This window comes from Heteronotia binoei, chromosome 1, assembly GCF_032191835.1.
Source record: "Heteronotia binoei isolate CCM8104 ecotype False Entrance Well chromosome 1, APGP_CSIRO_Hbin_v1, whole genome shotgun sequence".
In the NCBI taxonomy this organism is placed as follows: domain Eukaryota; kingdom Metazoa; phylum Chordata; class Lepidosauria; order Squamata; family Gekkonidae; genus Heteronotia; species Heteronotia binoei.
In genome coordinates this window covers 165,966,471-165,982,275 of record NC_083223.1, presented here as the reverse complement: position 1 = coordinate 165,982,275, position 15,805 = coordinate 165,966,471, and the positions used below count along the sequence as shown (strand labels likewise).

At 45.5% G+C, this 15,805-nt stretch overlaps 1 protein-coding gene across 1 annotated transcript in view; it reads right to left on the bottom strand.

Annotated features, from left to right (window-relative positions):
- LOC132574270 (cation channel sperm-associated auxiliary subunit epsilon-like) overlaps window positions 1-15,805 on the bottom strand; it is a 115,172-nt gene that overhangs the window by 52,281 nt on the left and 47,086 nt on the right. Inside the window, exons 6-7 of the mRNA XM_060242661.1 lie at window positions 14,632-14,711; window positions 13,059-13,158 (exon numbers count right to left, since the gene is read on the bottom strand). Coding sequence (XP_060098644.1) covers window positions 13,059-13,158; window positions 14,632-14,711 — 180 coding nt within the window. The remainder of the gene's footprint in view (window positions 1-13,058; window positions 13,159-14,631; window positions 14,712-15,805) is intronic.

Here is a 15,805-nt window from a genome sequence, read left to right as displayed (position 1 = left end):
TCCTCCAACAACAGAAGCAGTGGATCAGACACATTCTTTCTCTATAGTTGACTTTGAGAGAGAAAAAGCCCAATTTGAACCACACCTAAAAAAATCCAAAGACTGGAAATTTAGGCCACCTGACTATCTCTCCCATCAGATAAAAACTATCACTGAAAAATGGTTTGTTCCTCTGCAAGAGACTGGAATGAGAAATTGTCAATCATTGTGATAATTCTTGTTTTTTAGATTATTTTGGCCTTATGCTTAAGTGCCCTAGTTTGTTGGGTAAAATGGCAAATTAATCATTTGCAAACCCTTAATGATCTTCACTTGTATCGTCATCCAGCCTGAGTTCCCCCCCCCCATTCTGTCAGGCCTCATAGCCTCTGATCTTACATAAAATTCTTACCATTCTGCCCCAAAATTCCTTTGATAGAAAAAACTCTTGCTAACCTCTACAAAAGCAAGACCTCTGTGCTATGTATCCATTCACTGTTACGAGCTTTCTCGCTCCCCCTTGCAATTATCAGACTTTCTCTTTCTCACTGTCTCTTAGAAAAAGATCAACCAGGACATAATTCATCTAAGGTTGCTATACATTTGTACACAGTACATTCATTCCAGTTTATAAAGAGGTTCCTGCCCCCCCCCCCCCAATTTCAATAAATGTTTTCATCCGCATCAGAAATCTTGTATTTACAAATAAATAAGCATGGAAAGTATAAGTTTTGTCTTGTTTAAGCTATGTTATGGTGAAGGAAAGGGAGAAGTGTGTGTGTGTGAAAGCAAAGATTTATTGTGAAGAAAGGGTACTGACTGCCATAAGTTAAAAGGTGAGGACTGTTAAAGGTTTTTGGAAAGTCATAAATGGTTAGAGCAGAAGTACAAAAGGAAAGTGTTTTAGTTGTACCCAGGAATATTGAGCCAGAATCCCAAGGGAGAAAGAAAGAAAAAGAAATGAAAACTCACATGAATGTTGTTCTCCAGCTGGTTCCTGGAGACCCCAGAATTACAGTACATTTTTAGATTAGTTTTCTTGGGTGAAGAAATGGCCACTTTAGAGACCTGTATCAATCAGATTCTTACTGGGTTCTACCCTACCCCAAGCTACCTCCTCTTGGAGTTTCCAAAGTCTTACCCAAAACATGCATCCTTTTAAAATCCTTTTCTTTCTGCTGAATTGTATATCCTTCTTTTCCCAAGCAAACAAGAAAAGAAAAATAAAAAGATAATTTTAAGGTCTTTTTTCCTGTAGCTGAGTGGTTTCCTTGAGCTGGGGTGGTCTGCTGGGGAGTAGGGATTAGTGTTTTCTGGTCAAGCCTGGGGTGGTCTGCCCTCTCCCTTTCTTGGTGAAGGGGATTTGGGGTGGTAGGTCTGAGTCCCAGGGGGGTATAGGGTGGCTTTGGTTGCTGGGGCTGCCTTTCTTTTGTGAGGGTGCAGTGGAGTCGGCCATTTTAAGTCCCCTTCTTGTAGGAGGAGTGGAGTCAGCCATTTTAGGTCCCCTTCTTGTAGGAGGAGTGGAGTCGGCCATTTTAAGTCCCTTTCTTGTAGGTGGGGAGGCAGCCATTTTAGAGAGCACTTGTGAGCGGCCATCTTGAGGGTGCTATTGTGCCTGCGAAAATGTCAGGTGGTAAGGGGTCTGGCAGGTCCAAGGGCAAGAAGCCAGTGCCTAAGGCACTCAGGGCTCCTGCTAAGAGGCCCCCACCCCCGTTATCCTCGTCTGACGAGGAAGGCGATGTAGCGGGTGATGCCAATATTATGTGCAGGTTGCGGGCTTTGGAGCAGGCATCAGGCATTCCCTCTCCAGGAGGGGTGGAGGATAGGGCCTCTGGGGGGGCTGCAAGCTAATATACTAACCAGGCTGTCTATCCTTGAGGGCAGGTCTGGTGGAGTTGTAGCCAACAGGGATGTTGGTCCCAGCGGTCCAGATGTGGGTGCAGTGTCAGCGGCTGGAACCTCTGAAGTTGGATGGTCTATGGTTCCTGCTGGATTTGTAGGTAAGTCTGGGAACAATTGGCAGGCTTGTGCTGGGCAGGCTTGGCCATGGGGACCCTGGGGTCCTGCCTTGTTGGCCGGGCAGGGTATTCCTGCTGTGAGTCTGGGGGTGCCTGCTTCCTCTGGGTCGGGGTCCTGTTCAAATTGGGTTTGGCCTGGTGGGCAATGTGATCCTTGCAGAGCTTGCCCGGGTGTAGAGCACTGTCACGGGCTGGGGCAAGGCCAGGCGAAGTCCAGGGGCAGTCCAAGGTCTGTAGCTGCGTAGCAAGGAGGGTCCAAAGCGCCAAAACCGAATCACAGTCCAGGTATCGTAGGTCAGAGGTTCAGAAGCCGAAGTCAGGGGATCCAGAAGTCAATGCCAGAGTCAGGGGGTCCAGAAGCCAAAGTCAGAAGCCTGAGTGGATGTTAGAACATCAGGTAAGTGACTAGTTGCTTCCACAAAGCCTTCTCTCAAAGCCCACAGCTATACAGCCCTCTGCTGTCTGTTGCCCATTTGGGTTAATTGCTGACTCAGAGGGCAGCCAGGATCCTGCTGAGACTCAAGCACCCTCACTCCTAGAAGGGCCAGAATCCTTTCAAAACTCAGGGCTCAGGGATCCCTGAGGTCCTGACGAAGGCGATCACGCACACGAGCCACCCGAGAGGGCGAGGCAGGGGGGCTTGGATCTTCTACAGCAGGAGGCAGGGGCACTGGTGCAGGTGGCAGGGGCACAGTTTCTTCTGCAGGCTCGGCTTTTCTGCAGGGCCCCCAGCACCCATGACAGGCACCTTGGTATGGCAGGTTCTCTTATGGGCACACCTTCTCCTTATGGGATGGTTCCTTTTACATCTTTGCCCTTTGGGGATGTTGCCTTGCCTTTAGGGGACCACTTGTTGCCCGCAACTAGGGAAAAAATCCTGAAAGGGGAGTATGTAGACATTTTTTCTCTTTTCTTTCGAGAGTTGGAGAAAAAAGATGAGGAGTTGGATGAGAAGGAGAAGGAGAAATTTAAAAAGCGTAAGGTGGATTGGATCTGGTCAAATTGGCTTCCGGGGTTTTTTATTTATGCCGGTGTGATTGCCTGGGCGTAGCCTTGGCAGGCGGCTGCCCTTTTCCAATATTTGAATATAATTTACAAGGGCTACATGACCTTCAGCGGCCCTGCTTGGCTGCAGTATGATGAAGGAGTTTCGGTTGAGGGCTGCCCTGTATCCGTCTCTTCAGTGGGACTGTATCCATCAGCAGCTGTGATCGCTCTGATAGCGGTCTCCTGGTGAGTAGGTCATCTACAACCTTTTCAACAAAATCAGGCTCTCCCCGCCGTTCAGCGGGGCAGGCGGTTCAACGCCGCTTGCTCTGATGGGAATTTGGGTCTCTGGGAGTGTGTAGCAGAAAGGCTTGCCAGTTCAAGCACGAATGCCCCATGTGTGGTGGGTCCCACTCCTTTAATAGCTGTCCCAGAGCTCAGGGACTTAAGAATACAAAGAAGCCTGGTGGGGGTGGAGGATCGTATCAAGCTGGAAAAGGGGCCCAGACCGATAAGGGTGGGGCCTCTTGAGCATTGGCTGTTGAGGTACCTTTGAAGGGCAGACAGTTTTTATTTGTTGGAAGATTTTAAAGTTGGTTTTAGGATCCCTTTTCAGGGGCCTCGAGTCCCATTTATGTCTGGGAACCTTGTCAGTTAAGGGCTTAGAGCAGGTCATTAGAGACAAGATTGCCAAGGAGTTGGCGGAGGGTAGGATCTTGGGTCCTTTTTCACAACCTCCAGAGTGTAACCTTAGGGTTTCGCTGTTGGGCGTGGTGCCGAAAAAGGCGCCTAGTGAATTTTGTTTGATTCACCATCTCTCCTTCCCCAGGGGGAAGTCTGTGAATGATGGGATTCCCGAGCACTTATGCTCAGTTAGGTATACCAGCTTCGACCAGGCTGTAGCCATGGTGAGACGCTGCGGGGTGGGCGCAGAGTTGGCAAAATGCGATATTAAATCTGCATTTCGCCTTCTACCAGTAGATCCCGATGATTTTGAGCTTTTGGGGTTTTCCTTTGAGGGTCAGTTTTACATGGATAGAGCATTGCCTATGGGCAGCTCTGTATCATGTTCTGCTTTCGAGTGTTTCAGCACATTCTTGGAATGGGCTGTGTGGGAGAAAGTGGGTTTACAGGGTGTCATTCATTATTTGGATGACTACCTTTTTGTGGGTCTCAAGGGGACAGGGCGTTGTGGGCAGCTGTTGTCTGGCTTTATAGAGCTGGCTGCGGAGCTTGGGGTCCCTTTGGCTCCAGAGAAAATGGAAGGTCCGACCCAAAAACTAACCTTTTTGGAAATTGAAATTGACATCGTGGTGCAGCTGTCCAGGGTACCTCTTCAAAAAATAGTTGAATTGAGGACTAGGATTTTTGCCTCTCTTCTTAAAAAGAAGGTTACCTTGTTAGAATTGCAACAGCTAGTGGGCACCTCAACTTTGCATGCAAAGTGGTTGCTCCGGGGAGGGCTTTTCTTAGTAGGCTCTGTGAATCTATGGCAGGGTTATGCTTGCCTCAGCATAGAACACGGGTTACCTGCAGCATGAGGGATGATTTGAGGGTTTGGCAGGAATTTTTGGAGTCCTTCAGTGGAGTTTCCTTCTGGAGAGAGGACATGAGGCTGGAAGCTCAGCTCCAGGTCATGTCTGATGCTGCGGGATCTTTGGGTTTTGGAGTCTATTTTCGTGGACATTGGTGTGCTGAGGGTTGGCCAGACTTCTGGATACAGGTAGGTGTGAACCAAGATCTTACGTTTCTCAAGTTTTTTCCCATTTTAGTCACGGTTTTGCTGTGGGGGAAGGATATGGCCAATCACACCGTTCATTTTTGGTGTGATAATATGGTGGTAGTCCATGTCATTAATTCCCTTTCATCCAAATCCCAGCGGGTTATGAGGTCATTCTAGCTATCCCCACCATTTTGTCTTCTTTGTGATTTACGAACAAAGAAACAGAAAGCTAACATACCTCCCCCCCCCAAAAAAAAGGTCACTTCCCTCCCCTTTTTTGCTGGGAAGGGAAAAGGATCCATCTTAACGCTATTATGAACATAACCCCATGGACGATGTATATATCATAATGTCATTACCATTTCAGGTTTTTGGATCACACTACAAGCGCATTAAATATATATATATATATATATATATATATATATATATATATATATATATATATATATATATATATATATATATATATATATATATATATATATATATATATATATATAATATATGGACAAACCTCTGGAAAAACTTGTATGCAAAGAAAAGAGAGACCAAAAACTTAGAGCCTTTCTCCTGCCAGGAGACTGACATCCCCCAGTTCCTAGCCCATCCCTTCTGAAAAGTTAGAAGACAGTACAATATACAAAGGACCTTTCTGTAATATAGATAAGGCTCTCTTTCCAAGGATATTTGCTTGCTGAAAACAAAAGAAGTTTGTCTTGTCTTTTATGTGTTGAAACCAGGTTTTTTTAGTTATTTAAAGTAAAGGAACAGTTGTTAAAGTCTAGCTTTCTCCTTCTCCTTCTTCTTTACTCAACAACAAGGGGAAAAGATTTTTCTTTTAACTTTTCAGTCCCTAATAGTTTCAGACAACCTTGTGGGCTAATAAATTTAATTTTTTTTCAAGTTTTAATAACAGAACATAACAAGACTACCACCACCACTCCAAGGAATTTTCTTTTTCTTTTCTCACTCAGTGAAAAGCCATGTCACTGATTTATTTGGCCCAATATAGCAGCTTTGCTGCATTTCAAATTTGCCCGGCTATGTTTTTATTTTTCAATTCTTTAACTTTATTTCCGGGGAACCAGACCCTTCCCCATATTGCAGAAATGCAGCATTTTTTCTCAGGATCCTGCAACCAGCTTTTTGAACAGATAAAGTTATTTTAAAGTTCTCTTTCTGATCAGCTTGAGCATTTTTATTTTATATTTGTAAGCTTATTAGTTACCAGCTTTTTGACCTCGAAGGGAACTGACAGCATGGCTGCCTCAGCCTCTCCGACGTCATGATGGCCAGGACCTCCTTGTCTATTTGAGCATAGTTTCACTCCAGTTTCTGTAGAGTCCTCGGATAGTAAGCTACCGGATCCTCATGGCCATCTGGTAGTACGTGGGCCAGCACGGCGCCCATCCCATAGGGTGAAGCGTCGCACGCTAAAACGATGGGCAACCTCCTGTCAAAGTGCGCCAGCAAGCTGTTGGAAGTTAAAATGTCCTTTACAGCCTGAAAAGCAGCAGCTTGTCTGAGACCCCAAACCCATGGTGTCCGTTTGTCCAACAGACTGTGTAAGGGTTCTGCAACCATCGCCTTGTGGGGGAGGAAGGCATGGTAGAAATTGAGGATTCCCAAGAAGGATTGTAATTCCGCCTTGTTGATGGGTGCTGGCGCTTCACAAATGGCCTTTATTTTATCCTGGGCTGGGTGAATGCCACTCGCATCCACCGCATACCCCAGGAAATCAATGGGGGGCACCCCCAACACACATTTCTCCCATTTCACCTTCTACCCTGTCCCTGCAAACCTCTGCAACACAGCCCGGAGGCGGCTGGTGAACTTCCCTTTGGTGGCGGCGGCTATCAGCACATCATCGAAGAACGGCTGGACCCCGGGAATACCTTTAAGAAGGGAGTCCATCAGGTTCTGAAAGATTCCCGGAGCCACACTGACCCCAAACTGCAAGCGCTTTACTCTGAAGGCCCTCCCCGGTGTGTAACGATAGTTTGCGCCTCTGCTGTGGCGGCGTCCACAGGGAGCTGTTGGTACGCCTCTTCCAGGTCCAGTTTCCCAAAAATCTTTGCCCCCGCTAATGACGCTATTACGTGGTTCACCACCGAAACTGGGTAGGCATGGCTCTGCAGCGCCTTATTAATTGTTCATTTGTAATCAGCACAGATGCAGATGCTGCCATTAGACTTGATCAGGGTGATGATGGGGGTTTCCCTCTTCGCGTTCGTTACTGGTTCAAGAACCCCTTGGGCCACGAGGCGGTCTAGCTCCTCTTCAGTCTTGGGTCTCAACACTAGGGGCACGTGCCTGGCCTTCAGCCATATGGGCTGCACGTTTGGGTTTAGCTGCAGTGCTACGGTGTCCCCTTTGTACGTTCCCAGGGTTCCATCGAACACAGCAGGAAATTCCTCACACACGGTTTGGAAGTCTCTTTGAATGGGGGCGTGATGAATACCCATTACTCGTATCCCTAGGGCCTCGAACCAGGCCTGCCCCAGGAGGCTACTCAGGTCCACTTCTGCTACGATTAGGGGAAGCTTTCCCTTGAACCTCCCGTATGTAACGTGGACCAGGCCCACTCCCAGGACTGCAACCTCCCACTTTTGGAAATCACGGACTATGAATGGGGATGGTTGTAGTTGGGCCTCTCCCCCGGGCATAACCCCCTAAATGTGCGGGCTGAAATGACTGTCTGGCCTGCCCCCGAGTCTACTTCCATTTTGCTGGGCTTGCCGTCAATGAACACAGTCACATGGTACTTATTGGGAGATGGAAGGGGCAGTTGGCATACCTGGGTCCTCGTCGTGGAGAGTGCCTGGATGTCATCCATGAATGCGACCTTGTGGCAGCGGCCAACTTGTTGGCGTGGAGGTTTGCCTTGCTACGGCGCTGATTACTGGCAGACCTGGGCCAGATGCCCGGCCTTTCCGCACGTGTGGCAAGTTGTGCTCCGGAACCTGCAGGTGCATCGCTTGTGCAGCTCCCCACAGCTGGTGCAGGTCTTGGGGGTGGTCGTTTCTGTAACCCGTGCTTGTGGCTTTTGTCAACTTGCTTGGTGCAGCTTCAGAGCATCGTCTCTGTCAGAGTCTTCCAACTCTGTGGTCGGTCGCAGCTGGTGAGCGCTGGTGCCTGGGCAGTGGGCCTTCTCCTTACTCGCATCCTCGGCGGCGGTGGCTATCTGTAGGGCCTTCGCCAGGGTAGCCTCCCCTTCCATAGCAATTCTCCTACATGCCTTCGAGTCCCTGAGGCCGTGAGTGAACTTCATGATCAGGGCATCTTCAAGTTGCGTGCCATAGTCTGCCTTCCTTCCCATGTCGCGCAGGCGGGCCAGGAAGGTTGCGGCCATCTCATTTGGTTTCTGGAATCCTTCGAACTGTAGCTGCTGGATGAGATGGGTAGGCTTCAGGACGAAATGTTCCATCAGCACCTTGATGAAAGACGATGCTTTGAGCATTTCTGGCACGACCAGACCCTCCGCGAACTGTAGAGTTGCCATCCTGCAGTTGCTCAGCAGTATGGCCTTTTTGATTTCTGGTTCGTCATCCTTGATTCGTTGCGCCACAAGGTGGTACTTGAATCTTTTGACCCAGGCTTCCCAGGCCTCGGGCTGTTCCATGTCGAACTTCAGAATGGCGCTTTGTGATCCGGACACGGTGGCCATGGTCGGGCTGGGCGGCAGTGCCTGCTGTGCAGTGGCGCTGGAGCTCTGCGCATTTGGCGATGCCGGTTGGTCCTGGACCTCACTCATCCGGATACCATCCTCGTTGCCACTATAATATAGTGGGTTCAATGCATGAAGGAGCAACCAGTTGAGTGATAACAAACTCTTTAATAGACATGATATAGGATAGGGCTATATTCAAGACTGGGGATGGGGCCTACCGGTCCAACTTATATACATCTCTGGATTCCCGCGCTAGCACATCATTGGGTCATTCAAACCGGTGGGGGCTTGTGATTGGTCTAGGGCTGCAGAGATTTGGATCCTGCAGCCCTTTGTTCCAAAGTCCCCAAGCTCAGTCCGGCTAGCTCCAATGAGCCTGGCAGGCACACCCAAAGTCTTCACTTGAGTCCACATACATAACAATAGTCATTTCCTGTGCCATCCTCTTGTCAGATCCCAAGTTTGTGTCCAGACTTCAGTCATCTGCAGTGGCCTGCAAGTTCTTTTGAACCTGCATCCCTGCCAAACCTACTCCCATTTTCTGAGAGGGAACCTGCAGTACTTCATCCCCTCTACTTTCTGCATGTTCCAGTTAAAGTCATCCCCTGAGACATCCAGCCACCTTGCTGATTCAGATGCCTGCCATAACTACACCACAGCTTCTCCTTCACTTCATCTGTTCTGTCACAGCGCAACCATTTCCTGACTCAAAAGTATCTAAACTGGGACACTTATACTTGCAGATCCATTCCATGTGATCACCAGTGCCATCTCTAGCCTGGACTTCACACTGACAGTTACCTGTGCCTGCCTTTGCTTGTGTTCCAGTCTAAAGTTATGTTCCTGCCTGTGTTCAAAACCTCTATCAACAGCCTCACAAATGATTTTTGGGACTAAAAAGAAATTCTTGGCAAGTCTCCTGGAATCTCCCGGAACACTTTATGCTACATCCTTGAACTGCCTTGCAGGGCACAAATTGGTTGTGCCTCTGTTCTCTTTGGACTCTTAAAAAAAAACTAAATATGTTTCAAGACTCTTTAATTCAGCTTGAATTCTATGGACTCTTTCATATTTCAGCATATTCTGCTTGTGTTATTGAACACTTTTGGACTCAGAGGAGTGTGACCAGAAAAGCCTCCTCTTTCACACACGCAAATTGCGCCTGTATTATTTTGGAATCTGAGGGGGGGGGAGGTCACCCTCAAATCTCCTCTTCATCCCAGTACAAAGTCACAATTACACAGCATTCCAGCTGATGCCAACTGATGCACTGCTTCATCCAATTGTTTCCTGTTCCATGCCATCTTCCAAGAAGCAAGCACTTAGCTCTCCTTTGACTCTTGAAATCCTGCAGACCTACAGATGCCTGCAACCATGTACAAACCATGCCTGTTTGCTGTGTCAAGACACCACTTCTAAGCCATCTACCTCACTACTTTCCTGAGTGAAAAACTTCTGCATCTATTATGCATTTCCCTCCTGCCTTGCCAGCTCTGCAGCCTATTGACCTCCACCTGTCTTTTGCAACCTACAAGCTACAATGTGGTCCCCTGCTATCTTGTTCCTGCACCTTCAGTCTGGCAAAGCCAGCTGCAATGTATCTCCATATGCTTTTTGGATTACACACTTTACCCAGCATCTGCATCTCAGCACAAATTGTTTGTGCTACTGTTCCTCTGAACTTTGAACTGTAAGCCCCGGACTTAGCTGTACTTTCTAATACAAGTTACTCCCTCTTTTGGAACTTTGGGGGGTGACCGACAAGCCCCTCCCACCTTTCATCACCTAGTTTTTCCATCATTATGAAGTTTTCCCCTTTTCTCATCAAATCTTCCCCTCATCATCAAGCTTTCAAGAATACAGACTGCATGTGTAAATCATTTCTCTTATATGTAACCATTGATTCCTTACCACTTGTATATGAAATACTTTAGTGCTATAGCATCCATTGTTTTAATCCACTGCCATTCATTTCACCATTATAGCCTATGCCATAGCTTTATAGTCTGCTTGATTTTTAGATTGTCTTTCAGTTATTTTAATACATTGCTTCATCATATATTATTAGTTTTGTGTTCAGGTAATTCCGTTAAAGTTTATTTTCTGTAAGCATATAGTCAGCTTATTATTGTAGCATCCATTTATTTTATGCAATCACTCTCCCTCAGTTTGCTTTCCCTTGTATTATAGCTTTATCTTATGCATTTATGTGTTTTATATATATACCACTAATTTATAGATAAAAAGATTGATTTATAGCTTGATTGATTTAATATATATGTAAAATGATTTAATAATTAAGTTATAAGGTAGAGAATTAGATTATATTAAGTTTAAGTTCCAAATATGGTTCATTTTATATAAGTAATAATAATAATAAAATCCTTAGGCACAGATCCATTGAGAAGGACAATTCACAACATATTATACATCCAAAAAATATTTTTCCTTTTTATTGGATTGTACACATTTTTATAGTTGGTGATCTCTTGCCAAATACCATCTTACCGTTTGTCTTGAGCCTATGTACACATAATATTCCTCTCTGTCTAGGAAACATTTTCTCTGCCATTTAATGGAATGAAGCCGCCTGACAGAGTCAGGACGACTTCACTGGGGGGGGGGGTTGTTATCCCTGGGCCCCTCCTTCCTCAGACTAGTCTGGTACCTTGGACAAGGTGACGCAGGCAACCTTCTTTCTCAACATCTCACAGGGTCATGCCTCTAGACTGTTACCTAGTCTGCAAATAGGATCAAAATAGGTCCTACAATCACATGGAATATGTGTCATCAAACACTGGCCAGAGGCTAGGGTTGCCAAGTCCAATTCAAGAAATATGTGGGGACTTTGGGGGTGGAGCCAGGAGACATTGGGGGGGAGCAAGGGTGTGACAAGCATAATTGAACTCCAAGGGAGTTCTGGCCATCACATTTAAAGGGACAGCATATCTTTTTAAATGCTTTCCTTCCATAGGAAATAATGAAGGATAGGGGCACCTTCTTTTGGGGCTCATAGAATTGGACCCCCTGGTCCAATCATTTTGAAACTTAGGGGGTATTTTGGGGAGAGGCACTAGATGCTATATTAAAAAATTGGTGTCTTTACCTAAAAAAACAGCTCCCCAGAGCCCCTGATACCTCCAAATCAATTCCCCATTATACCCTATGAGAATCGATCTCCACATAGGGAATAATGAAGTGCCCAGCAGACATTTCCTCCTCCCCCCCTGTTTCTGGCAACTCTGAAGTGAGGGATTGGTGTCTCTACTCATGAGTTGCTGCCAACTTCTTAAAAGTAACACAGACACACCATCCCAAGAAGAAGCCTTTCCAATCGGAGACTGAAGCCTCCGGAGGTGGAAAGTCACATGGTGGCTTTGGGGGATGGGCTTCCCCCTGTCGGCCAGCTGACTGGGGGCGGGAAGGATCCTGGGAAAGCGGAAGAACCTCTGCTGGGACCTGGGGATTGGCAAGCCTACCAGAGGCTTGTCTGGGAAAAGTGATCCTAAAGATGCAAAGGTCTGGCTTTTGGCAGTTCTCTTCCCTCTTTTAAACCCATCATTGTCAAAGATTAATTTCCAGAAAAGGCGGTACAACTAACTCATTCCCCTATCTTGCCTGATTTTCCCCCTACCTGGTTCAGCCTATATGAGTCTATAGTCAAAACCATTTTAACCCCATAATACCACTTTGTAATAGTTCTTTTGTCCTGACTGTTAGAGGTCACTAAGCACAATAAACATTTTCACATGAACATTACATTGCATTCACACCCCCTGGGAAAGCTATGCAGCTTCCCTGGTTCAGATACATTGTTTCATTCACACCATCACAGCATTTTTCTAGGAGCAATCACGCTATTGCCCAAAGTTGTATCAACCACACTCTGTCCAAGAGTGTGTGTGTGTGTGTTGGACATTCACAGACTTACATCCCCAGCCACAAGGTTGGGTAAACTTGAATGGAACACTGGTTGGTTTTGCTCATCCTTCTACTTGGATCTATGTTCTCTGGACAGGTAATATAGTCCCATAGAAAAAGTTCCTTTTTGTCTCTATACACTACTACCTTTATTTTCTGAACCTGTATGTGTGTTTAGAGTGCTCTTCAAGTGATAACTTTTTAATTTTTATTTCTTTAACTTTTATTAATAAAAATCATTTCATTAATTAAGGCCTGGTTCATTTGAGAGTTCTACTGAGGGAAAAATCCCCGTAAACATAGGTGGATATCCTGCTTGTTACCCCCTCTCGCATTGTCTGGGCCTCCTCGCTAATTCTCCCAACAAACTCAGGAGTCCCTCATAACCCCTTAGGGTAACTATGTTCCTTCCCTTGATGTGTCATGTGTGTGATGAGGAGGCTGATGGCAGGGAAGTAGGCCAACACTGATCTGCATCGATTGGCTGTTAGCAGAGGTGTTATGGTCAGTATGGTATGCTATTGTGAGGTCTAATGCAGTTGCTCTGGAATTGGCTTTTTTGGCATTTCATTAAGATATTTATTAACTATGTTGGCACAGTACAACCATCAGTATTACATTGGTATCTGGGGCTTGCAATTGAGCTGCCTAGTTCTGTGAAAGGAAACTGATTTTAAAAATTTTCTGCCTTCAAGAAATATAAAAACTGTACACACATTCAAATCCAATTTATGTTTAATATACAAACATCACATACCTCATTCATGCTTGCATTGTAAAAGAAATCTGTCCTGCCATTCATTTCCCATAATACATATTCTGATTCAACCACATCAATAAATGTATCAGCATCATATCTAAAAATACAAAACAAAAAGTATATCGATTAAAATAATATATCAGACCAATTATTCAAGTAAGAGTCAGTTAGAACACTTCTAAATAGATAAATTCTATTTAAATAAAAAATCACAGAGCAACTTAGAAATGATAAGAACTCGCTGCCATCTTTTTCCACGCCAACCTTGACTAAAATAAGAAGACGACAGTTGCTAAGGATTCAGTTCTATTTGTCTTTTGGAAATCAAATCTCTGCAAAGGAGAACCAACAGCTGGGCTTTGAAGGTGGGTATTTACCCTGAGAGACAGAATGTTAAACATGGTCATAGGGATAGGTGGAACTGGATTCAAGGAAATATCTGTATAATGAATTATCTAATTGTAGCCTGTTTTTTCCTAAATATCTCATTTTATCCCAGTTGCTATAGACAACTTACCATATGAAGTTTATTATAGTGGTTCCCAGCCTTTTTGGTAGATTACTCACCAGTCTAAATTTACTTCATAGGGTGACCAGTCCAGAGCTGGCCCAAAGTTTCTTGGTATGCTAGGCAAACTATGACATTGGCACCCATCTGTTCCAGCACCCAACCATGTGTTTTTGAGAAACCAGCTAACATCACACAATGGGTGCAGCTACCCCCACTATGAACCCCAAGCAAGTGGGACTTCATTCCTCCGCCTCTGCCAGCTGGGCCAGACCTAGAGTTTCAGGAGATATGCTCCGGGTGGTGATGGTGCTGGGTTTAAAAGATACACGAAGATGACAGATGGCAGTGAAAAAGTTGGCAGCAAGGGGCTCAATGCAGTTATAGTATTTCTCCCTCAGCAGGAAACAGCAGTGGGGCAATGCTTGGGGCTTGGAAAGAGGTTGGGTTGCTGAAGAAGCTGCACCAAGACGCAGCCAATGCACATACATGCCTCTTTCTATCTTCCTCTGGTTTTTCCATGGTATATTGAACATCTCCCACCTACTGTTCAACATCCTGCCCCTTTCAGCCACTACTGTGGAATTACTAGTTGCCAGATGGCTTTCTTCCCCTCTTTATTGTCACAAAGAAGGTGAGGAAAATGAGAATGAGGAAAGAAAGACAAGGTTGCAAAGGAGCAGGAGCAGCTGTTAAGGAGGAATGGCCCTCAACCCACTTTCAGATACCTTGCAACCCATTTTTTGGTCCCAGCCTATAGGTTGGGAAACACTGTTTTATTATAATCAAACAACATTTAAAAGTCTTAACAAACCCAACACTTTTCCTTTTCTCCTTTTCCTTGCCATATTTCCGTGCTTCTTTTCCTGTCTACCACCAACAATACCTCCTCATGTCCTGCATGTATCAATGAAACACAGCCTCTTATCCTTGCAATTCCTATCATACAACAATAAAAACAAAGTCATTTGATGGGGAATTTGGGGAAGGACCCAAGCCTAATGCCTTGCTAGAGTTTTTTTTTTTTCCGGTGAGACTTTATAATATTTCAGTGATACTTACAGCATAACTAAAGGACGAAAAGGATCTCCATAATAGACATCTATTGGGCAACCAAACGTTCTCTTATCATACTGTATTTTCTATGGGAACAAGATGAACAAGATGATGCCATGCTTTCATTTATTTGTATCAATAGTTGACTGAAATAAAATGCTTAACGCTTACCAAGTCTTCACTTGTCTCAAACCATGTATATTTCCTAAGGTAAGAAAAAGAAGTTGCACTATTGTTAACTGAAGTTCTTTGACACTGCTTATCCATAATCACAAAAAAGGATGGGGACCTTACACCTTCTGGAAAGTATTCCAGAGCAACATGCACATCTGCTCTGTCAATGAGTTCTGGCTATACAATATTCTCCAGTGCTAAGCAATGAATAGAACTGATCGTTCCACTTCAGAATGAGGCTGCTTTAGATGGAATGGTGGAAGTGGATATCACATAAGGATATTCCTCTACAAGGGTGAGGTAAAAATGGTTGGGGATTTCCTTGATAGACAAAGCCAATTGCTCCAGCAGTGTAATGGGCTTTTTTAGAGGTAGGGTTGCCAGGTCCGACTTGGCAGTCAGCTGGGGGCTCCTGGATCCTTTCTGGGAGAGGGAAGGAAGGCCCCAGGATAGGGAACTCTGAACCAAGTCCTAGGTGAGCTGTCACATTTAAAGGGACCATGTCTCTTTAAAATGCTTTCCCTCCACTGGAAATAATGGAGGATAGGGGCACTTATTTGAGGGTTCATAGAATTGGACCCCCTGGTCCAATATTTTTGAATCTTGGGTTTGTTTTTAAAAGAGAGGCACCAGCAGCCATGCTGAAAATTTGGTGCCTCTACCTAAAAAAACAGGCCACCCCAAACCCCAGATACCAATGTATCAATTCTCCATTATACTCTATGGGGAATAGTCTCCATGGGATATAATGGAGTGCCCAGCAGCTCCCCCACCCTGCTTTCTGATGGCCCTGAAGTGGGAGGAGGGGCTCCAAACGAGGGGATCCCCTGCCCCTAACTGGGGATTGGCAATCCTATTTGGAGGCAAGAACCATTTGGTAACTGAGGGCTGTTTCATCAATAACATTTTAGGCTGCTCTGTATATTTTATAAGGAGCCCCATGGCACAGCATGGTAAGCTGCAGTACTGCAGCCCAAGCTCTGCTCATGACCTGAGTTTGATCCTG